Here is a 27,123-nt window from a genome sequence, read left to right on the forward strand (position 1 = left end):
TTCTTTCAAATCAAGCAATTAGATTTTAAACAAACACTCATGAAATAGAAGCAAAAACTACTTCCTCAGCATATTTAGTACTTCTTAAAGGTCTCCCACAAGTAACCCCCTCCAATTAATATTTATTCTCTTCCTTGCAGCATCGATGACTAGGCTTCCTACGGGAAGCCAACTGCCAGCTAAGGCATAGTAGGATAAGAGGATTTAGCTGGGTGAAAAAATATGTTGCATTATAAAGAATGAATATCTCATTCAACTGAAATATGCTAGGAGAATAAAAAAGCCAAGAGACAACCAGTTGTAAAAATATTAAGAAATAGGTAACAATTAAAGTCATTCTTTCTCACCCCAACTAGATCTACTAACTGCCAGCATTACTTTCTACTTATGTTACTATTACCTCAGGGAATCTATTGTTTTCCTATAAAAGCCAGCCAAGCTGCACAGCTTAACTAAGGTATTTCTTTATATTAGTTTTCAAGTATAGAAAGCTTATCTGTAAATAAAACATACATCATTCATTGTTACCAGAATGTTATTAACTCTTGCTGTTCAGGAACTAAAACTACACAAGGGTTCTTTTACAGAGAAACAAAAGAAATTTACTTGTTCATCTAGCTCACTTAAGTATCACATAAGTAAACCATGTATTTAACCATTTGTTTTGGGTATAGGAGTGCAGTCAGGCCATATTACCCACACTTGACTAGTTCTTCTACTAACCATCAGAAGACCTAGAGGTGCCTGGGTGGCTTAGTCGATTAGGCATCCAACTTTGGCTGAGGTCATGGTCTCTTGGTTCCTGGGTTCGAGCCCCGCATCGGGTTCTGTGCTGACAGCTTGGAACCTGGAGCCTGCTTTGGATCCTGTGTTTGCATCTCTCTCTGCCTCTCCCCTGCTCATTCATGTGCATGCTCTCTCTCTCAAACATAAATATTAAAAAAAAATTTTTTTAAAGAAGTCTAAAATTTCATCACTAAAATAATTTTAGGTCTTACAGGATTTCAGAGGAAAGGGAAATAGAGAAGAGAATGTCCAGATTTAGAGATAGAAGAGTCATCTAGGGCTCATACACCACTTAAGAGAATAAATGGAATAAGCACAAGTCTTAAACAGACTAATTATCCCAACTGTGTTCAAAAGAACCCTGGAAGCAATATGGAAAATGTATTCAAGAAAAAAGAGTCAAAGAGAGAGAGCCACATGGGATCTTAGTGAGGGGACCTGAACAGAAACATTGCAAAAAGAGAAAAGAGAAACACTCAGTACATATTTCACACATAGACCCAAAGAGACTCTGTATCTAACTCTATATAGATGGTAAGAAAATGGAAATAAAGATGATGGTTAAGTCTGTAACTGTGACTTGTGACTAAATACAATAATGTCAAAAACCAAAATTATACCCAGAGGAAGAGAACACATTTGGTATGGGAGACAAGGCTACATTGTGTTTGGAAAACCCACAGAATATCATCATATAGATATATCCAGTAGATAGCTAAAAATAAAGACACGATGCTTGGAAAAGGAGTCAGGTAGGCAAGAAGTCAAGGGCTGTGGGCAAAGAGCAAATAAAAAAATTAAAAAAAAAAAAACTGAGAAAGTAGCCAGCAAAACAGAGAGCTCAAAGGAGAACCAAGAAAAAAAAAAAAATGACTGTAGGGACAAAAAAATTTCAAGGAGGAAGTATTTACAGAGTCTAATTTTGCTGAGGTATCAGGAAGCATTCATATTGTGGCCCTTGCATTTAAGTACTGAAACGGTATGGGAATTTTTCCCAGGGAGTTTCTGATGAGTATTTAAGATTTAGGTCTGATTTCAGTGAACTGAGGGAATAAGTGAATTAAAGAAGAGAATTCACAGACTACTCTTTCTAGAAGTTTGAAAACAAAGAAAATGTGCCAATTTGGCTCTAAATCCTGACAAACTCCAAGGAGTACAAGTATCTGTTACTATTGGAAAGAAGGGAGGAAACAGAAGGAATTACAGGTAATTCTAAAGTCCCCAAATGTGACTCATGGGTGTGATATGAGGATCCAGTGACCTCAGCTACACTGTCCAATACAATGTCCATAAGCACCAATTAGGCTACTGAACACTTGAAATATGGCTCATCCAATTTGAAATATACTCTGTGAAACCCACACCAGATTTTCAAGACTTAGTATTTCAATATTTAGTATTTCATTAATATTTAATATTAATTATATGTGAAAATAATATTTTGGATAAATTGAGTTAAGTAAAATTACTAAAATTAATTTCTCCAGTTTCTTTTTACTTTGTTAATGTGCCAACCAGACACTTTATAAGTACATATACTACAACCCATCAATTGCACTACTAGGCATTTATCCAAAGGATACAGGAATGCTGTTTCAAAGGGGCACATGCACCCCAATGTTTATAGCTGCACTATCAACAATAGCCAAAGTATGGAAAGAGTCCAAAAGTCCATCAACTGATGAACAGATAAAGAAGATTCAGTAAATACACACACACACACACACACACACACACACACATGCACACACAGGAATATTACTTGGTGATCACAAAGAATGAAGTCTTGCCATTTGCAACAAAGTGGATGGAACTAGAGTGTATTATGCTAAGCGAAATAAATCAGTCAGAGAAAGACAAATATCATATGACCTCACTCATGTGTGGAACTTAAGATACAAAGCAGATGAACATAAGGGAAGGGAGGCAAAAATATATAAAAACAGGGAGATAAACCATAAGAGACTCTTAAATACTGAGGACAAATGGAGGGTTGCTGGAGGGGTTTTGGGTGGGGGAAGGGCTAAATGGGTGATGGGCATTAAGGAGGACACTTGTTGGGATGAGCACTGGGTGTTATGTGTAAGGGATGAAACACTAAATTCTACTCCTGAAATCATTATTACACTACACGTTAACTAACTTGGATTTAAATTTAAAATAATAATAATAATAATAATAATAATAATACATACATACATACATAGCTCACATGGACAGTCCTGATCCAGGGAATGAATTCTGGATTGGAAGAAGACCAAAATTCAGAAAGGCTCTGTCAGAATCGGCCCTTACAATGTATCTATCACATTAAGGTGAAATTTATAAAGCAGTCACAAAGGACAACTTCATGACTGTGCAGTTTAAGAAGCTAAGGTCATAACTAATTAGATGGCTTATTCAGGTCACCCATTTCATTCGAAGGAAAACCCAGGGAACTCACCCACAGGTTTGCTGCTATTATTTCACTTCTTGAGACATCAGTGAAAATTTAACAATTTGAATTTTAAAAAATAATAGTAGCTAAACTGTTATGTACATCTCATTCTGTGCCACATCCAGTAAAATGACTACTTACAATAAAAAACATAATCTCCAAACACATTAAAATCATGACCTCAATAAACAAAGTTTCCTATGTTCACCAGCCAACCTATAACAATTTAAGGTATCTCAACCCAGGATTTGTTTTGCTTTTGTTTTACTTTGGGCATATATACACTCCAAAATTATTTCGACCTAATTCCACACTAATTTAAAAGACAGTATCACCCATTCAAGCATATACCTCTTAAAAAACAATAGTAAGAAAATGTAGTTGAACAAGTTCAAAGAATTTACTTCTCACTCCTGTGGCATTCCCCACCATTCACAAGTGGTAACTCACTAAGACAACATGGTGCTCCTAATATACAATATTTATGGAAAGTTAAAAATTAAAAAGTCCAAAGTGTTGCTATAGTATATGATCATATACCATGTTTCAAATTCCAGCAACATTTCAAGTTCTATTCTGCCCAATGAAACCTTCAAAGATCATTCAACCACTCACTATGTTAAAGGTCAACCTCAATTTCAGAAGCACCAACCAGAAATAAATAACCAAAATCTCTGGCTGTAATTTCCTGAATACTCCAAGTTACTATGAATCTACTTATACTTCCTGTGTAAGAAAGGGCACATTAAGAAGGGGGGAAAAGTAAGAATGACATTTATTACATTTTCTTTTAATGGTAATTTTCCATGTGAAAACTGAAAAACAAACTCCTCACTTTAAACCGTACATAGCACTTAATTTAGTGAGATAGCTGAATAAGCTAATAACTGCCGAAATCATGATAGTTATTTTCTTCATAGTTATTGCTCCAAAACACAGAGCTAAAAAATGAAAACTAGATTATTTGATTAGACAGCATGTTTATTTCATTCTGTACACCCACCCTGTATTTATTTTAACAAATAAAACCACTATTGGTATTCTAAAATGTTATTGAGAGCAATAAAGAATTCCAGCTCCCACTTCCTGAATATCTGCTGCTATCTCAATGTATCACACAGATAAAAGACTGATGCAAACCTAGCATGGAGTTAGGCATGCACAGGGTGACTGTGAATTTCAAAGCAAGTTTTCTATTTTGATCTACAGGTTTTCAATTTTTTGCCTCGTGGTTTGTGACCCTTCTTCAAATGACGGGAGTTAGTATACTCATCCATTTCAAAGGTATTCCAAGCTGGACTCCCATAAGGCAGCCTGCCCACTGGCTGCTGTTATTTCCTGAAAGTACAGATCCAGGTGTCATTTAAAGCTGAGCTGCAGCACATCCTGAGAAGAGTTTTCCAGTTTTCCTTCCTTGTATTTGCCATTTAGCTTACTACATAGTAAGTACTAAGTGTTTCACCATTATCCATTTTTAGTAAAGCATAAGCCAGCATGGTGTTCTGGAGGATTACCGCTCTGCAGTGCTGGAAGGCTGCCTCCCAGTGTTGGAGTTTATGTCAACCTACTTTATATTAAGAGTAAATGACTTAACAGTTGACAGTGAAGACATAAGTATCTGTGGTAGACTAAATATCAGGATTCTACACGTAATATTTTCTAGGCCTTCAATTTGACATCAAGCCTATAATTTGGTAGCAAGGATTTTTTATTCCCTTAACTCTCAAGGCATCACTGAAAGATAAGGTTGCTAAATTCAAAGACAGTCTTCCATTCTTTACTGCTGGTGTAAAACCCAGCCGTGTTGAGGGCTTCACTGGCACAGGCTAATATGCGATCTCGACATTGTAATGCTCATATGAGAACACCTTGTTCTATATCAACAAACCTGTTCGCCACTTCCTCCATACACCTGTTCACACTTGCCTCAAAATTTTTATACATGCCATCTCTAAAACTCTCTTGCTGCTTCTCTGGTCCCATAGGCACCACCCCATCTTCAAAATCACACCTATTTTTCTTTCAACTCCTCTTCCTTCAGTGATTCATTAGTGTGAGTATCCTATCAATGGTTTTTCACATGGCTCTATCAACCCATCACACACCACATGTCTTTGCCTCATCTCTGTGTTGATCAGTGATACACAAGGGTAGAAACTATGTGTCCATTTCTGTTGTGCCACATGACAACATTTACCACCAATGGCATGCTCTTAAACCAGATTACTTAATTAAAAAAAAAAAAAACACTTCTAAAGCCCTGGTCTGTAGTGGTCACCAATTTTCATGACACAAACACTCATACCAGAGCTGATTTTAAGTCACTAAATCCAGTGTTGGGAAGAAATGCATACAACTGACTTAGGAGCCAGTTCAAGCCACTGTATGATCTGGGCACAACTGGTGATTTAAAGAATATCAAGCTTCCCTTCTAATATGCCCACCTGCTACAATTTTGACAAGCTTCAAAAATATCTATTTTGTATTCCATCTTATTTAATGAATGTCTTATACATCCATACATCCATTCATCCATTCCCATGAAAGGAGGTACTTTGCCTTCTGATCTCTTTACTGTTCTAGCACAGTGGCTAGTTCTATGCCCAGAGTAATCACTTAGAAAATATGTGCCAAATGAGTAAGTTGTCAACATTTTTAAATATAATAAAATACCATGTAAGTATCCAGCAAATGCTATGATACATCTCATATCATAAAATAAATTTAATCTACACATGTGGAAAATAAAATAATCACAGAAAAAAGCAACTATCAAGTTAAGGGCTACCTTAGAAATTATTGAGTGCAACCCCTTCATTTTATTTAAAAAACAGAAACAAAAAAACAGTCCACAGAAGTTAATTGACAAGTTAATTGACACACAATCCCTTAGTGCCAGAGAGAGCCTAGAACCCAGGTCTCTTGATATCTGGTCCAAATCTTTTCTGAGTAGACAATCATGATTGCCCCTTGGGTTGTTGCCTATTTGAGCTAATAGCCTGTTGAGAAGCTGCCAGTATTTTTAAAAGCAGACTTTTTCTTTAGTTGTCCACATTAATATACAATGCAGAACTATATATGATATAATATCTAATGAAAGAAGTCAAGCTAATTATAAGATTATCAGTCACCAAAAAAAAGGCTATAATTATAAAAGATATTTCTGTATATTTCAGATGACCTTTTTCTCAACATAGCATCATAGAAGCAGAGATTAACCCAAATTCTATATCCATACCATCTTTAAATTTGGAATCATCTATGAACTTAATTATCTTCATTACTATTCTATCTGATGATTAGTAAAGGTCATGTAAAATTAGACCTTATATTGATTCCAGAAATGATAACCAAGATCTTCCAACAATTCAGAGGCCCAAGATACAAACTACAAAAATGGCCAATATTTTATCAACATCTTTATAAAATTTTAATAATTTACATATAGATAATTGGGTTAATCTGAGAAAAGAAAAATCTGCCTTTAGACAATATTTGGGATTTTTACCCATTTATGTTTTTAATAAAACCTGAACTGAGAAACCCTTATAGGAATTATAATTTCCTGTTCTGAATTTCTATGAATGGTTCAATTAGGCTGACAGCCTCTAAACGTGTTTCTGTTGTCAAACAGTTGAGTACAGTAGAATCCAAATTTAAAGAATTGATCAATAGCAAAAAAAGATTATAGCTAAAATTACAGTATTTTAATGAATTACAGAGGATATCCCTCCCATGAGAAATTAGTTTTCTCCATTTCATTATTTGTTATCATTTAAAAATCTACATACAATAAATGTACTCAAAAAAAATCATACCACTCTGAAGATAACTAAAAACATCACTCCCTCCATTTCCAGAGTAAAAATGAGTATTCAAAGATAATTGCAGGAGGTTAAGTTCATTAGCCAATATTCCCCTAACACCTAAGGCAGTTTTCTGATTTCTTTTTTCCAGTATGATCTTATTACTGCCTAATTATCCATATTGCTTTTCTTCTTTTTTTGTTAAACTGAAATTCACTGAAGCAGTTTAACCTTGCATTTAGAATCATTAAATATACCCCCCTCCTTCACTGATAATTGGCCTCTTTCTTTATTAACTGATTTCCCCTCTTGATTTATTACACATATTTTTTCTTTTTCTTTTTTCTTTTTTTTTTTTTTTTGGCAAATTTGGATCCATTCTGTTAATACATTTTTTTTACCTTCCTTCAACTCAATTAACACACTGTCACGGTAACCAAAACTTCCCTATTATTTCTTCAAGTTCTTATTGCACTTTAAAGAACCTCTACTAGAATAATGAATTTTTAATAAACCTAAAATATTTTAATGATCCTTCTTTAATTCTATAATGAAATTTACAGATGTACTACTCACACTGAAATGTTTCCTACTGTTTAGTTGTAGTACTCTACAGTAACTTTTCAGCAGTCCAAATACACAAATGTTTGCAATATAACTTATGACCTCTAAAAGCACAAAATGCCGTATTATAATTATCATATCCATAGCCATATCAAACTGAGCCAGCTTCTCTGTCAGCAATTTCAACATCCATACAATTTTTAATAAAGTGAAACTTATATTTGTGGTGCCTTCAGTAAATACTAACCTGACCTCTGAATGTGAGTAAACCTGTCACTAGATTATGCAAGGAGTAATCTTTCATAATATGAGTCATTGAGGCTTCTCATTGGTGGAAATAAACAGTTTCCAAAAAAAAAAAAAAAGAAAAAGAAAAAGAAAAGATTCCTGTTCCTTTCTTGGACAGCAACGTTTTCCTGAGCTCCAAAGCACAGATAAAGTTTGGTGGCTGTTGCTTTAAGCTCTTTCCCTTTCTTATCAGCCACAGCCACATTTCCCAGCAACCTCCAACTTCACTCACCAAAAACAGTGCCTTTTTTTTAATAAAACGTAAAGAAAAATGAGACGGTAACTACGACCTTGGATCGAATAAGGTTATGTTTAAGTTTTGATACTTCTTTCGCATTTCCCGGATCTAACCTATGAAAAAGAATATTGGACTCTCACGTTTTTTGTAAGAACAAGTGGACAGAGTGTTAACTGGTAGGAAGCACATCTTAAAGTAACAAAACAGAAATAACCAGAACAAGATTAAGTATTAGAGTCCTAGTAACACAGCTCCCAGCATAAATTATAAGGAGTAAAGAAATGTAAGATTTCTACAGGTTTCTTATTTTGAACGATTTTAAGCAAACAGGAAAGGATTTTGCTCTCACCCCCTGTAAAACACTCACATGCCAACTTTTAATTTCTCCAATTTCAATAATTTCCACTGAAGATATAACCTTAATAAACACAAATTCATTTGATGCCTTTGACCAAAAGAGCCTTGGTGTTCAAAGTCTCCTTATCCATTGTAAAACTTCTGTTTAATGTGCCAACATGGCTTCTTTCAAAAATTTCAAATCGGTTTTGACTCCAGCTTCAAAAGTATGCAAAAGTATGCATTTTTCTGATATTCTGAGTCATTGATTCTTATATACTGCTCCCTAAAACTATTGGCATACAATCTTAAATGGAAGAGAACCTTAGAGACCAACCAGTCTATACCTCTTATTATGTAGATGTTAAAACTGACCCAAAGAGTAATTAAGATAACTGGTCTGAGGTCACTCAGTCGGTTAACAGGTAATACAGCTGAAAGGCGAGGCAAGATCTCCTGAAGCTTTGTCCTATATTTTGTACCAAGAAACTGGCAGATAGAGGCTGACAGTTATTTTATGTAAAAGAAAATAACTTTTAATCAGTCAAGTACCTAAATAAAATCAGTGTTTGCAAATGCTTAATAATCTTTTGTAAAAGTTCATTTCCTTATACATTTTAGGGTAGTAATAGAACTGTTTGTAACTTTTAATTGCTTACCACAATTTTCTACTAGCACTATAACAATTTTAAGCAAACTGAGGGGTTTGAAACAGCACCCATTCATTAACTCCCCATTCTCTAGGACAGAAGTCTGGCAGGTTTGGCTGGGTACTCTGCTTAGGGTCTCAGAAGACCAAAATCAAGGTGTTAGCTGCTCTGGGCCCTTATCTGGAGAATGGGAGAGAATCTATTTCCAGGCTTAAAAGGTTGGTGGAAAAATTCAATTATGTATGGTTATAGGACTGAGGTCCTGATTCCTTTGCTGGCCTCTGGCCAGAGGTTATTCTTAGCTCTTGCAGGCAGCAAGCTTTCCCCTGCTCACGGCCTCTAAATCTTCAAAGCCAGCAACACTGCTTCAGAGCCTTCTCGTGTTTGGCTCTGACTTCTTCTACTACATCTCCCTCACTTCAGCCTCTGCTTTTAAAAACTCACGTGAGGGGCACCTGAGTGGCTCAGTTGGTTAAGCATCTGACTTTGGCTCAGGTCGTGAACTCATAGTTTCTGAGTTCGAGCCCCCACGTAGGGCTCTGTGCTGACAGCTCAGAGCCCGGAGCCTACTCTGGATTCTGTGTCTCCCTCTCTCTCTATTCCTCCTCCACTCGCACTCTTTTTCTCTCTCTCAAAAATAAAAATTAAAAAAAAAAAACTCATGTGATTAAACTGGGCCCACCTGGATGATCCAGGACAACCTCATTATTTTAAGGTCAACTGAAGGTCAACCTTAATTACATCTACAAAGTCCCTTTTGGCAATGCAAGGTCACATACTCATGGGCATATCTCATCATATTGACTGTACTGGGGATTAGGGTATATAGAATCTTCTCAGAGACCACTGAGATTCACTGCCTATTATACTTAGCACCTATTTTATTAATGTAAACTTGAGGAAATGTGACTGGTTTTTTAACAGATCCATATTGTTGAAACTTTAACAAGAATGTAACTTTTTACCCCGAACATTACTGTTTACAGTAATGGCTCAGATCAGCCCTGCTTATGTCTAATGTGGACCCCTGTACGAATCACTGGGCCAGCTTCATAAGGATATGACCAGCACAGTCACACATGAGTGAGCTCAGACCAAATACTGGGCACTTAATGCTCTGCAGCTGCCATCTTAAAAGTCTTATTACCTTGAATTTGTTTTAGAAGTGAAGTCCAATGGTACCTGGGTGTTTTAGTTGGCTAAGCATCCGACTTTGGTCTAGGTCATGATCTCACAGTTCCTGAGTTCAAACCCCACATCGGGCTCTGTGCTGGTAGCTCAGAGCCTGTACACTCCTTCAGATTCTGTGTCTCCCTCTTTCTCTGCCTTTCCCCCACTCAGGGTCTCGGTCTCTCTCTCTCTCTCTCTCTCAAAAATAAACATTAAAAAAAATTTTTTTTAAAGAAGTGAAGTCTGATAAGACAATGAAGCATGTGCTAGGGGGTTATTGTCTGAAAAGGAGTTTATTTCTCTGTCATTTTTGAAAAATAATTCCAATAGGTATAAAATTCTAGGCTGGAACTTTTTTTTCCTTTAGAACTTTATAGATATCATTCAGTTATCTCCTATCTCCCATTGGTTAAGAAGCTAGCTATATTTTCCATTCTTTGAATATGTCTTCCCCCCACCCCTTTTGAAGATTTTTTTTTCTTTGGATTTCAGTGGTTTGGCCACCATGTGCCCTAAATGTGGTTTTTTAAGGTCAACTGAAGGTCTGAACTTCATTGATTCTGTACCTTCATATCTTTCATAAGTTCTGGAGAATACTTTGTCTTTATTCACATAATGCTTCCCCCACCCCATTCTATCTCCTCCTCTTCTGCTACTCCAATCAGATGCAAGTCAGCCTTTTGCACTATGTGCTATACATACTTCTTGTACAATTCACTGTATGTCACAATCTTCTATGCCTCTGTACTCAAGTCTAGATACTTTCTAAGTGACCTTTCACCCTGGTCACAAATCCTCTCCATAGTTATATCTAATTTGCTGTCAAACTCATCAATTGAGTTCTTGTCTTCAATTATATTAGCTTGCATTTCTAGAATTCCTTTTTAATTTTTTTATAGATTTTGATTCTCTGATGGAATTTTTCATCTTTTCATCAATTTTTAATATATTGATTATAATTATTTTCTGGCCCATATCGGATCAATACAACAGCTAGATCAGTACAAGATTGTTTCTACTGTTTATTGTTTCATTTTGTTTTTATCTTCTTTTATCTTCTGATATCCATGGTGATTTTTTTATGGAATGCCAACGGTTGGGTACAAAAACTTGTAGAGACTCTGCATGATGTCTCTTGCTTCTGGCAAAGACAGTTAAAGTAAAGGCAGGCCACATTAAAATCAGGATTGAGTTTCAGAGGCTACATCTCAATTTTTGTAAGTTATGGTTATTTCTAGTTCTCCCTCCCAGGATGTACCCTTCAAAGGTTCCAGGTAAAAGTATGGAATATTTTACTGGGGTCCTGACTCCTCCTCCTCGAACTCTGGTTTGACTCCTTAGCAATGTAAAACCGTCAAAGATTCTGCGCATCTCACCATCTTGGCTGCCACTCTTAGGCTTCTCAGTCTCATGGCCCGTGGTGCTTACAAAATGACAAATAACCCAAGGTCAAAAGTGGCACTGAATACAGGGTACACCTCTATGTGTTTCTCTTCACTGGATCTTTGCCCTTTGATAGAGCTATAAAGCATGTCGATTTTTTTTTTTTAATACAGCTTTCTGATGCTTCTCAGTAAGGGCCTTAGTTTGAAATGAACTAATCTATCACAGATGAAAATGGAAATCAGATACTGATTGATCTTAATGGCCTGTCTTTATACGTGTATCTGTATCTTATTGGTTCCAGAAGTATTTAAAACAGGTTAATCCTACCTATGTAACAGTTTATTTTTCTGAGTTACATGCACTGCTTGAAACCTAAATTGTCTGCTTCTCCAAAATTCTAATTATTTTTCTGCTAGAATTATTATTTAAACTTATATTCAAAATGCTTCTCCTTAACAGTTCAATCTAACTCCTTACATATAACATATAACGTGTATTTGGGAGCTCCTTCTTTATAAATGCTGTCCTGAACTTTTTTTTTTTTTTTAATAAAAGTCATAGTGTTCTCAGATACTAGATTTTTTCACAGTAAAAATAAAGACAGTTACAAACATAAATGCCTACTATTTCATAGAATGTTGCTTGCATAACTTTGTTCTTTGACAATTTCTAGTCATCTCTCAAAGGAGACAAGATTTATGAAATGGGCTGAGCAGAAGCTATGGATATATCCTATAGTTACATTACCATAAAATCTCAATAACTCAAAACTGAAATTTATGATCACTGAAACATTTCTAAGCTATAATTTGTCTCAGAACTAAAGAAAATGTTTTATTGCACAATTAAATGTATAACAATTGTGTAGGCAGTTTATCCTACTCAAGAAAGCAAAGTGATACTAAGGACTACCTTGAAGGTATCAACTTTTTGTTTGCCTATGAGTAGCAGTTACAAAATCAGTTTAATCTATATCAAATAATAGCAATAATACTTACACTGTCTCATTTTTTAAAGTATCATCTGCAAATATACTTAGTAATGAATGCAAACTACTATGGGTAATTGAAAGTGCAAAAACTAAATTTCTCAGCAAAATAAATTACAACCTGGATTTCATTCTCCACCATTTTTACAGTCAATTAATTAGAAAAAAGAAGAAGAAGGAGAAAGAAGGAGGAGGAAGAGGAGAAGAAGGAGGAGGAGGAGGAAAGGGAGAAGAAGAAGAAGAAGAAGAAGAAGAAGAAGAAGAAGAAGAAGAAGAAGAAGAAGGAGAAGAAGAAGAAGATGATGAAGAAGGAGGAGGAGGAGGAGGAGAAAAGAAATTCAATCCTCCTTATAGAACCTTTCCTTAAAAGTCATGGTCTTGGGGCACCTGGGTGGCTCAGCTGGTTGAGCATCTGACTTTGACTCAGGTCATAATCTCACAGTTCACAAGTTCAAGCCTCACATAGGGCTCTGTGCTTACAACTCAGAGCCTGAAGCCTGCTTTGGATTCTGTGTCTCCCTCTCTCTCTCTGCCCCACCCCCCACCTCGCTTGTCTCTGTCTCTTTCTCTCAAAAATAAATACACATTAAAAAATTTTTAATAAATAAATAAAAATAAAAGTTGTGGTCTTTTTAAATTTGTGTTCCTGAAACATACAATATTACATACAAACTCAGAAAAATATTTGGCTATAAACAAAAATTAAAAATGAGCACAGATTTAATAGATAAGCATCCACAATTATATTCTTCCAGCTCAACAGATAACTGGCTTTTAATACAATTATGGGTCATTATACAGTATTATCATTGCTCTAAGCATTTGTTCAAAACCTGAATTTGGTTTTTTAGCAGATTCCAATTAATTTACCTTCATGGATCAAGGGATCTTTAAAGATTTACAAGTACTCACGACACAAAGGAACTAGCACCTTTCATTTTTTTTTCAAAGGCTCTATTCTATTTCATCTATTTCCCTGGCTGAAATCTTCATAACTCTTTGCTAACATTCACTGCTAGAGCTGTCACCATCATAGTGGCCATCTGTCAGAGAGTGGCAATTAGTTTAGCATGTCACAAAACAGCTGTGGAAACTGTATGTACACTATATGTTTATAATAATGTCTTATTTCTATTAATGAAGAGACCACCTTTCATGAATAACTATATCATAAATTTCATTACAGAAATGGGGATAAATGATAGATGTAGAGATATTAGGGCCTGATTGGCTTCTTTGCTGAGAATAAGTAGTGTCCTCAACCAAACCACAACCACAATATATAGAGGCTTTATAGTTTGAAGGTTAAGAACATAGGATTTGATAAAAGGCACTTTAAAACTTTGCTCTTCCAATGATTGTTTGTCCTTAAGCAAATTACTTAACCTCTCTATACCTCACTGTTCTCATATATAAAATAGGAATAACAGCAGTACCTACTTGTAGAGGGTGGTTAAAATAAGAACTCAATAAAATTGAATACAGAACTCTTGGCCCAGTGACTGGAAAACAATAAAGTCAATACATATTAAAAACTGTAGTGGGGGTGCCTAGCTGGCTGAGACAGTTGAGTATGTGGCTCTTGATCTTAGGGTTGTGACTTCGAGCCCCACACTAGGATTGGAACCTACTTAAAAAAGAAAACAAAAACAAAAAACCTGTTGTGGATACAGGACACAGGTTTTCTCTCTCTCGTAGATCTGTACATCTTTTTTTCTTTGTCTTTGGACCTGATCACCCCAATACTCTCACCAACACAAAGTGTTTAGCTATATTTGGGAGTCTGCCTTTGCTTCATAGCAACTAACTTAGTATTTTTCCACCCCAGACTTTAGGATCTCACATTAGCTCACCTTAGACACACTCCAGGAAAGTAGCATGGTTGATGGAAAAGGTTTAGACACAGTGTTGTCTGTCCAACAGAAACAGAGTGTGTGTGTCACATGTGTAATTTTGAATTTTCTACTTGTCATGTTAAAAAAAAGAAAAAGAAACAGGTTAAGTTAATTTGAATAATGTATTTTATTTAGCTGAAGATATCTAAAATATTACTATTTTAACAAGTGGCAGCAACCACTTTGGCTGCTCAATAGCCACATTTGCCTGCTGTATGGGAGAGGACAGGTTCAGAGTCAAGGAGACCTAGATTTGCATTCTGGCTCTGCTATTTACTTGCTAAACCTCATTTTCATTGTATTAAAAATAACTATCTCCAGATATTGTTAGGAAAATTAAGTAAAAATGGCATACACAAAGTACTTAGCACAATGCCTGATATATAGAGGTACTCATGAAATGAGAATTTCCCCACCCTAACCTTCTACTCTAGAACTGAACATGGGTTCAATGATCTAGCCTTAGTTCCTTCTCTTCTATCTCTACTATAAATTTTAGGCTCTCCCCACCTTCATGACTCTTCCTCCTGGCTTCCTAGCAGCAGTAAATGTGACTGTGTGGACTTTCAGAAGCCATAGAGTCTCTTAGTCATGACCCAAGTATGTGGTCCTAAGGAACCAAATTGACTTATATGCCTGAAAGTTTCCTTCTCTGACCTGTCTAATCCACCTCTCCAGCTCTTACCACTGCCAGAGCTTCCCCAGCAACTGCCATCAACAGCAGTGCTTCTCCAGTGGAACATATATTGACCCCAACATTTCTAATGGTAAGGATTTTCCAATAAAATAACTGGCAAGGACCCTTCAAATGTGTCAAGCTGAAGGAAGGAAGGAAGGAAGGAAGGAAGGAAGGAAGGAAGGAAGGAAGGAAGGAAGGAAAGAAAGAAAGAAAGAAAGAAAGAAAGAAAAAAGGAAGGAAGGAAGGAAGGACGGACGGACGGACTATCACAGATCGAGGAGACTAGAGAGACATAAAAAATAAAAATGAAATATGGGATCCTGCATAGGATCTTGGTGTAGAAAAAGGACATTAGTGGGAAAACTGGTGAAACTCACATAAGGTCTGCAATTAGTTAATAGTACTATGTCAAGGTCAACTCCTCATCTCAATAATTGTACCATGGTAGTGTACAATGTCAATTTAAGGGAGGATAAGATGAACAGTCTGAGGATCTAATGGATAACACGGTGACATACTACACATACTGTATAACTATATAACTGAACATACTGTATAACTGAAATTTGCTTAGAAAGTAGAACTTCAAGATTCACACACACACACACACACACACACACACAGTAAATATGTAAGGTAATGGATATGTTAATTAATTCAGTGGGGGGGAATCCTATCACAATGTATACATATATCAAATCATCCCATTGTACACTTAAATACCACAATTTTATTTGTCAATTACACCATCAATAAAGCTGAAAAAAATAATAAAGTTATATGGGAACTCCCTATACTACTTTTACAATCTTTCTTGAAGTCTAATATCATTTCAAAATAAAAAGTTAAAAGACTTTTAAATGTGGTTATTTGAAACTTTATCATGAAGGAACTTCTGTCCTGATGCATTTGTTAATTGATATATCACTGTAAATACGCTACTTATGTTAAGCCTATTGAGTAAGGCCATCACACAGGTTAATGAAAAGTCAATTCCAAGGTATAGAAAATCCACCTTAATCACCACTGTTAGTTTGCAAATCCACTAAGAGAGTATGATGTCACCTACATACACTCAGTAATACTCAGGACTTGATGACAGGAAATAATGTTTTATGTGACGAGTAATGTTATTAAATAAATATACCTTTTGATTTAACATTACTGAATAACATGCTTAAACATTAGCTCCACTGAGACCTACTTTTCACATAAAGAAAGTGACAGGAAAAGATAAGAGATGCAGAGAAGCACATTCTAATATGTACCCCTCAGATCTTCCATGCTTTAGGGAACAGCCTTGGTCAGTGAGCTCTGAACAAAACCCCCGGCAATAGAAAAGTCTGTTCTGCTACAGTATGTGTTTCTCTAACATGAATTAGCTCACAGGCAATATGAAGAATGGGTTTCAGTATAAAGCAGAAGCTGCACTGGTTTATCATTAGTGCATTGCCTCGCTAATAGAAACTGAAGGCTAAGTATACTAACAGCAGTAAGCCAGGAATTACACATTCAGTTCTTCTCGTAGAAGTGCTTATTGCAAGGTTAACCCTAATCGTTGTTCAAAAAATAGAAAGAAAGAAAGAAAGAAAGAAAGAAAGAAAGAAAGAAAGAAAGAAAGAAAGAAAGGAAGGAAGGAAGGAAGGAAGTCGACTAGTCAGTAAGTAGGTAAGTAAGTAAAATAACAATGAACAATGAGCAGAGGATACATCTCTGGTATCAGTACACTTTGTACAAAGCTTGCAATCTTTTCTCTAGTTGTAACTTCTGATGAAAATGTCCCTCTGCCCTTGAGTACGTAGACAAGCTCAACCCTTTCTTACACAGCCTTCCATCAAGGCATCTTCAGCCATTTGGTTTTAAATAAATCCTACATCTACCGCAATGTTTACTTATTAAAAATGTCATGTATTTTAAACGACACTAGCACTTTTACTGAATTGTTATTGTTTTCATTAGTGCTCTAGTTACAAAGCTGCCTAAGCCCTACTACTTTATGAAATTGCATACTGCAGTTTTCCAGAAATGCATATATAATATTATAATTAAAATGCCATATTTCCGCACCCACTGAATGTATAAAATGCTGTCCCGGGATTTTTTTAAATATAAATTATCATACTACCTTGTTTCCAAAGGTTATTTGTATATCATTGAAATTTGTTATATCAATCTGTAAACAAAATGACAAACTACATTTTAAATTTAGCCCTAATTCAAATTTAGTCACCCATGTCTTATGAGTCACATATTTTTCAAATAGATAGAGTGTTCTGATACAGTAATGATAATTAACATCTAAGTTAAAATCAGACTGGTACATTTTGTAAGAAAAGCAAATATCCAGTGTTGACATCAATTAAATATATATTAATGAACATAAATCAAACCAACATCAATCTTTGCAAATGAAGCAGTCTATAAAATGCATACAAATATAAGGACATTTAGAAAGCATTTTTGCTCATAAAACTAAAAGCAGATTTTAAATAATGTCTTTTATATAGTATCACATCATGCTAAAAAAGAATTTAGCAAAAGACTTTTTGTTTCTTTCTCACGAAAAAATAACAATCATTGCTTAATGATTATTTGTTGTTAAATAATTAATACCAATCACTAAGCATTCTTTTATGTAAATGGCTCCTGCTAGCAATAAGCATTATGAAAGAAAATTTGCGTTATTTGTACATAATAGAGATATAGCACATAATTAACTCATTAAAAATATAGTTCAGCCAAAGTAGTTATAATTTATTATGTCAACCCCAATTCAAATGTACTATTTTCAAATTAATTTATATAATAAATATCAATTAGTTTAATATTTATATAAGAGAATACTGCTCTCTTTTTCACATAGTCCACAATATGCTAGTGTACTTTTATGGACCCATGCAACCCTGAATTTCAAGGAGCCCTTTTTTTTCCAATTACCTATTCAAATTTACTTGCTTAGGGATAGTCAGCATGTTTCTCACGGAAAAAAAAAAAAAAAAAAAAAACCTGCACAACTGTCTGCTTATAGTGTGACCTCTTTCACTTGGGTGGGTATCCTCTCCATCACCGACTAAGTGAGAATGTAACCTTGTCAAACCAAAGGCAAAAGAATAATGAGCACACAACAGGCTAACCCAGCATGGAAAAGGTTGTTAAGGAGGTTGCAAAAAAAGTACTCTGAATGACAAAATAAAAAGCGTAGGTTAATATTAAAGAAAGCTCTCAAGAACATGAGAAGCATTTAATCCCCATCCTTGGATGTATGCCATACAAAACTCTGCTTGAATGTATTTATTTTATTAATTACTAACCAGATTTAGTTAATATGTTTTAAAATGAATCCTGATGAAACAGGCTCGAAGGAGACACATTTATGAAACATCTATTTCCACAAACCATTAGCCAAAGGTGAAGTATGAACAAGTAGATCATGTTTTGCTTTTACCACACAATTATAAATTCTCATCCAACAAAAAACAATCTTTCCAATTCAAGAACTAGAAATATAAATTGGAAGTCTTCTCCAAATGCCAGGATATTACTATCATTAAAACAAATGATAGTAACTGCTACATTAATTGCTACCCCAATGCACTAACTACCATAACAGGGAGTCATATTAAAACATTTTTATAAGTAGCTGAAACCAGAAGAAATCAGGCAAGTTCTGTTACAGTCTTCTCAGTATGAATTTACTTCTAAAACAAACAAACAAATCTCAAATCTAAACCATCCAAGCATGTACTGGGACTATGTATTATATCACTGCGTCAGTTATACACACTTTGACATTCTTTTTCTACATTAAGATTGGAATGAAATTTTTGTTCCTGACCAGTCATAGTACTTTAGCAGAGAAACAGTGCCACCTTTTGGTCCCAGACAAAAGCCTCCAAACTGCCTTATTTCCATTCAATTACTAATACATAAAAAATGTCACTGAATTTCATGTCACAATTATCATCTTCTAGAAATATTGTGTACCTAACATAAACTAATAAAAATGAAAGTAATAAAAGAGTTGCTTCCAAGATGCGAAATTTCAAAATAATCCAAACCAACACCAAATACAAGTACTCTGGACCATCAATATAATTTCTGATCCACATTTCATTAAAAACATTTTACCAAATTCGCATATCTCAATCAACTGATATATTTTAGATATAAAAGAAAAATCCTTGTTTACAGCATTGTTACATTTCAAAAATGATTTTTAAAAATATATAGTTAAAATGTACCTATTAATTTAATAATTGGCAAAGATAGTCACAGCAAATTACCAGTTAAATTAGACAATTATAAATAATTTTATATAAAAATAAAGAATGTTTCTGATTTACTTACACCAATGACACAATGTCACCACGTTGTACTTCAAAATTCCTCACTTTCCAGTGGTTCAAAAGCACTACATCAGATGATTGGCTCCCTCCAGGATTCAAAGAAGGCTAAAAAATAAGGAGAAAGAGACACATCTATCATTTGTATTTTTCAATCTTCATGGTTCCTTGCACTTCATAGCTCTAGTGCAGTGCAATAAAACATTTCTAATATAGTAGCTTTCAATAAATTGCTGTTCTAAAGTAACTGCCAATGATGAGTTTTCAAAAAGACTCATCAGTATTCTTCACAGGTGAACCTGGGGTGGGGGGAGGGGGAGGAAATACATTACCAATACTTATTTGAAAGGAAAATGTGCTAGATATTCAAATCTTTACTAAGCTCCAGCAAAGAGGTATGAAAAGCTTTAAGAAGGATTAAAAAAAAAAAATGACGAAGAAGTGAATCAAACCTCCCAATGGAATATTCAGATGGGATCTAATTCCACAGTAGTGCACATCACTGTTCCATTTGCGGAAAAGCAGAAATTATCTCCAATCAACCAGGAAAACACCCACATGAAGAAAAGAAGGGAGCAGAAGAAACAGGGGATGGAACAATCATGGTACATATGGGAATTTCCCACTCTGACCTCTCTTTTCTAGAGAGAAGAGGGAGTAAGGGTTGTGGTCCCAGTTTAAACCTGATAAACGACCTTCATTCTAGGATTCAGATGATTCTAGATGTGCCTCAGGATCGATAGGGAAAAAAATTGAGACACATTTTGTGAGGAATTCATCTCAAGGTCAGGAACTGTCTAGGCATAAAAATTTGATTGAGGAACCATGAAGCCAGCAGGCCTGTCACTTGGACAGGGGTGCTGAAACAGCCAGTGGATAACAAGTCTGAAACCTGAGGTGGGAAGAGTGAAAATGAGAAAAGAAAAAGAAAAACTAGGAGAGCTTTCTCACCATGGACTCTCCAGGGTCTCTGAGAACGCCATGAGGGGAAACTGCAGTTTCTGCGGTTGTGGGAAAGGGCCAAACAAACCACAGCCGAGCCTCTCCATCTTCACTGACAGTGGCAGCAAGAGGAGACAGAGCCACAGCAGCCACGGCAGGAGCCAGGAAGGCCGTGGATGCCAGACCACAGCCAGCCGCCGGAGCAGTAGTGATGTACTCTTTTTCAGAGATCCCTGAAATTACTTGAAGATTTCTACAAAGCAGATGTGGGCAAAGCTATAGAAGTTTTGTGTGGGGACAATTATCATGATCTTATTTTGGACTACCCAGGGTTTTTTTTGTGGCCAAAATATATTGGTTATTTTTGAAGATCTCAAACACTCCCACAGCTTCTACCAACTCCTTTATGTGATAATGCCTAAATATCTCTATCTTTAGTTTTGAATTCCGGCTACTCATTTCATTTAACGATCTTACGTAAAATTCAACATGATTAAATGGACTTTGTCATGATTTCTTACCAAAAAAGGTTTTCTTCCTTATTTTCTTACATCTTATTTACCTTTTCCCAGTCAACCAGCTTAAAATCTTAGTTATCTTTTTACTTCATATTTAACCAGTCACCAAGCTAAGGAGTTTTTTTTTTTTTTATTTTCCTTCACAAATATCTTTCATTTATGGCCCATTTTTCTCTTCCCTCTCCCTTCACCATACTTCAGGCACCAATTATCATATAACTCACCATGTATCTACACTAATCAGTCTTTCACTTTCAACTCAGTCATTCACTTCACTTCAATCATTCCTTAATGATTCCATTTCTTTTGAGCTAAATGATCTTGAGCAACTTACTTAACTTTATTATGCTTTGATTTCCTTAGTGGTAAAGTGATGATAGATAGTAACTTACCTAATCAATAACAGTACACAAGAATAGCCAGTAGTCACCGAGTGCTTACCATGTGCACTGTTCTATTAATAAGAGCCAGACATACTGAGTGCAAGGCACTGTTGTAAGAGCTTTACAAGTTTTAACTGACTTGGTGAAATCATTCACTTAAAGTTTATAGAACAGTTCTTAACCCATAGTCAAGCTCTCAGTAATCCATATTATTGGTAATACTACATCACAATTTTAATGAAAGGTAGTTTTGAATCCTTTCCCAGGTTCCTCCTCTGGTTCCACCCATAATAAGGAACAGAGCTGATGTAGTAGGATGAATCCTGGGGGCTTTTGGGGTCATGTGCTAAGGAATGCTTTTGCCATCACACAGTAGGGTTAGATTAAAAATTCGCCTTTCTGGGGTGCCTGAGTGGTTCAGTAAGTTGACCTCCCAGCTCTTGATTTCAGCTCAGGTCATGATCTCATGGTTTGTGAGACCAAGTCCTGCTATCAGCACAGAGACTGTTTGGGATTCTCTCTCTCTCTTTCTCTCTCTTTCTCTCTCTCTCCCCCCCCCCCCGCCCCAGCTCATGCGTGCACACTCATTCTCTCTCAAGACAAATAAGAAAACTTAAAAAAAATTCATCTTCCATAAGGGTTCAATCTCTCTCATTCATATTCTCTGTCTTTGAGTTCAGAATCTTGCAAGTCCCTTTCCCTTATTTCTTTGTATTTTTCCTCCTATACCACATGGTGTAATAAATGTGGCCTAGGGGGACACCATCTGAACCACAAAGAGAAAATCTCCTTCCCATTGCATTTTCATTGAGTTTGTTTCTTTTTTTCACCATCAGATTAGTGAAGAACAAAAGTGATTTAGTAATTTCTGACTGCTCTTCCTCATTCCCTTTTGTTGGTGTTTTTCAAAAGTTTGTGACCACCGTTCATAATGAGAAACATTTTACACACATGAACAAATACATAATTCTGAACAAACTTTCACAAAACAATAATTACCTTTACTACATACACCCTGATATTTTTTATTCTCTCCTAATCTGTTTTTAAAATCCTATCTATAACCAACCATATTAAGTTCACATCCACTATGTTGATTTTATAACCTACTAATAAATTGCAATCCACAGCACAAAACTCATAGCTTTAGACAATTCTTCTTCAACCATTATGCCATGAAGTTTGCATTTTTCCAGAATTCTACCTTTAGCTCATTCATTCCTGCTTTTAATTTTTTTCTCTGAAAAATCTAATCAATATTCTCAGTTGTGAATACCATCCATATACCAATGACTCCTACATGCATAGTCCTAAATCACTTCCTCCTCTATACTCAATTCATAGCACTTCACACTACAACACTTACATATTGTAATGTAATTTTTGTTTACCTGACTCTACAACTAAGCAGGAAGTACATTTTATCACTATTGTAACCCCCAGTTAGATTTATCCTCCAACACCAACTACTTTTCTGAGATTCTAGCACATAGCTCTATGTGGTTGCTGGGCATCTCATCTGATCAAGTCATTCTCCTACTTTAAGTCCTTCAGTAACTTCCCAACACTACCAACATGACTGGCTTCAAGATCAAAATCAAGAAACACATGATCTGCAGGACCCATTCAATCCCCACCTGCAGAGTTCCTACAGGTTAAATTAAACCACAAGCAGGTTATCCACTGACACTTTCAAGGCATCGTATAAGAAAATATTTCTGCCTGCAATGTTGTCCCCTTTTCCCACCTTGTGCCATCTGGTTAACTCATACAACAAAACAATATTTGAGTCTCATGAGGCAAGGTCACAGCAATTATTTCCTAATAACCCTCATCTCTCCTTCTCCCCATTTCCATCTTCAGTCTCCATTAGGTGAGCAAAACTCTCAAGTTTTTCATCACAACCTGTGATCATTTCTATCACAGCATATTTAAATGTGCATTGTAATTATTGTCTTGTCTGTCTTCCCAAGAGTCTATAAGCCTTTTGAGAATACGTTGTTTCTTATGTCTGTGTTCTTAACACCCAGGCACATAAGGTGATTAATAATTTTCAGCAGAAAGAATTTTAAAAAATCAATTAATTAAATTCCTAAAAATTTCCCAAATTAACATGCCCAGAAGAGAGATGATTTCGACTCCAGCTCCCAATTATACTTCTGCATCCCCCTCCTTAGTTAACAGTATCACCATTCACCTTGCTCCCCAGACTAAAATACTCTTGAGTCAACCTCAATTTCATACTCTCCCTTTGGGTCTCCCAACATCTGACTGTCCCTATGCCCAGAAAACCTTTTCCCTACTTGGAAAATTCTACTTATCTCTCAAAGGACTGCTTGGATGGTGACTTTTCTCTGTGAAGTCTTAAAAAAAAAAAAAAAAAAAAAAACAAACAAAAAACTGAAGTTTCCTTGTAGAAATTAGGAAATTTACATCCTGGTGCTCCAAGGCCAAGGACAGAAGAATCCCCATAGACGCAAATCTTGACACCAGGAATCATTTTTCCCTTACAGAATCAGTCATCAACCAGCTTTTCTAACTCCAGTTGTTAGAACCAAAAGGTAATGAGTTGTAAACAAAAAATCTATGTAGGGGAAAAAAATCCCAGAAGGAAGCATGTCTAATTTCAAACAGTAAAATATTAGAATCATCAGTCGACACCTAGAAGACCTTGCCTGATTTTATAAAGGAAACAACAGAATTTTCTTTTATCTTTCCTCTCCTCTACAAGGTTAAATTTATTCATCCCCCATCTGTGCTCCCTTAACTATTTAGGTTAACTTCAATGATAGTTCTTAAAACCTGGTTATAGGTATCTGCCTACACATATGACTCTTTCACTCAACTGTAAGCTTTCCAATTGCAAAAATCGTGTCTCACCCATGTTTGTACGCCCAGAAAAAGGGCTGGAAAATAGTATTTCTATACCTTAAAGTTTAAAAGATTGAAAAATTTTTGAAGCGTATTTAAGTAAGATGGCTCCTAAGCAATGTAGATTATCTAAACAATGTATATATTTCTTTCAATGAAAACATATTCTAGATAAGTATGGTAAGAAATCTTCGGTGTCTCATCAAGTTAGGCAATTTAAGCATTAAGAATAAAGTTGAACAGGGCTTTATTATTATCCATAGTGAAATAATGCTAACATAATATTCATTATGTGAAACAGAATAAGACAGAATTTTCACAATAGAATAAATTTTTTTCTTTACTGTTCATTTATGAATATGAATAACCACTTACCATAAAGAAAAAATTTCTTAAATTGAGAAACTATTCTACAGTACAGTACTATAACAACCATAGCTCTTTGTACTTCAATTTAAAAATTTATTAAAAAGAAAAAAAAAACACTTTAGTTCCTGAGTTTTCTAAAACAACTTTTGAGAAGAAAAATAATGCACTAACTTCAAAATGAAAAACTTATATGAAAATGAAGAAAATCTCATCTGGATAATGCTGTTTCAGAAAAATTAGTAAGTCATGTTATTACTTAGAAATTGTACATCTCACATTCCCTTGTGGGAATGGCAGTTTATGCTTCAGACAGAGCAAGTAATCTTTTCAAATCAAAGAAGTTATACACATGAAATCTAAATTAAAAGTCATAAACTTTCAGAAACTGATGTAACCAGAGTCTATATTTTCTTGTCGTGCTGCTAATACCTTAAATCCTAGATTCCTTGAGATACATCAAAATTATAACCAACTTAAAATAATAAAGTTTTTGAAGTAAGAAACCTCAGAGAATATTTAACTTAGGAGTTTCCACCTCAATTTCAAAACGTGTAACTGTGTTACATGTTCCTGCTAGGAGTCAAAGAGATTTCCAGTAGTAAGGGGAAAAACACTGATAATCACTGGGATTACCCACAAAGAACAAAACAAACCCCACAGTTGCTCTGCCCATCTTTTCTTCAGTGACTTGCATCTTCAAACTCCACTGATTTGTGGGCTTCTACCAAGGTGCATTAAGGCTAAACATCAACAACTTAGAGAGGTCTTTTGGATAGCCCTTGCTCTCAAGATAGAAAACTGTGGTCACATGTTGGCACCATTTCCTCACTAGCCAGATTACCTTAAACAAATCATTTAACCTTTCCATGCCTCATTTCCGCATCTATAAAATGGGGATTGCACTACCACCTACATCATAGGGTTGTTACAAGAAATAAATGAGAGTGTCACAAAACGTTAACACAATGCATGATACAGAGTAAAGAGTCAACAAATTAAGATGATGAAGATGGGGGGGGGGGGGGCACGCCTGGGTGGCTCAGTCGGTTCAGTGTCCGACTTCAGCTCCGATCATGATCTCACAGTTGGTGAGTTCGAGCTGTGCTGACAGCTCAGAGCCTGGAGCCTGCTTCAGATTCTGTGTCTCCCTCTCTCTCTGCCCCTCCCTTGCTCGTGGTCTGTCTCTCTCTGCCTCTCAAAAATAAATAAAAGTGTTAAAAAATTTTCAAATAAAAAAAAAAGATGATAAAGATGGTGCTAGCAACAACAGAACAACAACAACAACAAAATCAATTACAGTATTATTTCTGTAAAACTCAAGATAAGATTAAACCTTTACATGTTGTCCTGAATGTTTTTCCTTTTAAATACTAAACTGGAAGTCTTCAGGCTGAAAATTCAACCCTTTATTTCTAAATTCTTGATGGATTATTTCTTCATTTCCTTTAAGCAAGTAAAGTCAACACTTTGATTTTGGATCTCAATTGTCCGGCTTTTAGGAATTAATCCCCCCAAAATTCAAGGTGCACAACTATTTAGTTAAAAATATTTTCTATAAAAACATGATGTTTTAACTTATCATTTTTAAACATACACACATATACATACATATATAAAAATATATCCATTAAAAATCTAAGTCATTAGCTCTGACTGATGAGATTATGGTTTCCTTTTCTGTCTTTTTTTTCTTGGGTGGGGATTTTTGTAACATTAAAGAAGTTTATGGTATGCTTTGTTCTGACCTAGGTATTGTATCTTTCATTCTAAGAAAGATAACATAAGTCAGCAGATTTCAACAGATGTTAATAAATTATGCTAAAACTAGAAATAGCAGATTTCAAACCTGCTTTTGGAACAAGTACAACACAGCATTTGTGCTTTAATGCTACCTCTGATCAAAGACTATGCTGAAGGATTTTTATTCCTCCTACAAACAAATATTATTGTCAAGGCATCCTAAATTCTCAGCTTGTGTCCAAGTTCAAACCATATGACAGTTTTGGGGGAATTTATGTCTTGGTTTAGAAAAATAAAACTCCCCTAGAGAACTGAACAGAGACATGATGGATTTCTTACCTTGTAAGATTTAGCCACAGCCATCAATCAGTAAATGATATTATTCGATTTTGATTTTTTCTATGAATTTCTTATTCATGTTTTTGCACATTTTTTTAATTAAAATAAAAAACAAATTCACAGCCTATAATTCACTACCTATTGTCTACCAACAAAGCTGGTTTTAACCTCATTTCTCTAGCTCTTTCAACCCCATCAGGCCTATAAAGAGCACCATCTACCCTGGCTATATACAATCTAAAATGTTTGAATATTAAATATTATGCTTTCAGTGAGATGGTCCCCAGTTGCAGCCATGAGGAACCAATAGTAGCCCTCAGATTTCTTTTGAAGAGAAATGATGATTTCTTTTTTAAACTGCAGTGCTGGCCAAGAAGCATGAAGTACAGTTAAAA

General features: G+C 35.4%; 1 protein-coding gene across 1 annotated transcript in view; it reads right to left on the reverse strand.

The window, feature by feature from the left end:
- IMMP2L (inner mitochondrial membrane peptidase subunit 2) overlaps nucleotides 1-27,123 on the reverse strand; it is an 878,078-nt gene that overhangs the window by 787,569 nt on the left and 63,386 nt on the right. Inside the window, exon 3 of the mRNA XM_047094818.1 lies at nucleotides 19,571-19,674. Within this exon, the coding sequence (XP_046950774.1) occupies nucleotides 19,571-19,674 (104 nt within the window). The remainder of the gene's footprint in view (nucleotides 1-19,570; nucleotides 19,675-27,123) is intronic.

This window comes from Lynx rufus, unplaced genomic scaffold, assembly GCF_022079265.1.
Source record: "Lynx rufus isolate CCGP_SWC_20201006 ecotype Redwood Valley unplaced genomic scaffold, mLynRuf1.p SCAF_4, whole genome shotgun sequence".
In the NCBI taxonomy this organism is placed as follows: Eukaryota; Metazoa; Chordata; class Mammalia; order Carnivora; family Felidae; genus Lynx; species Lynx rufus.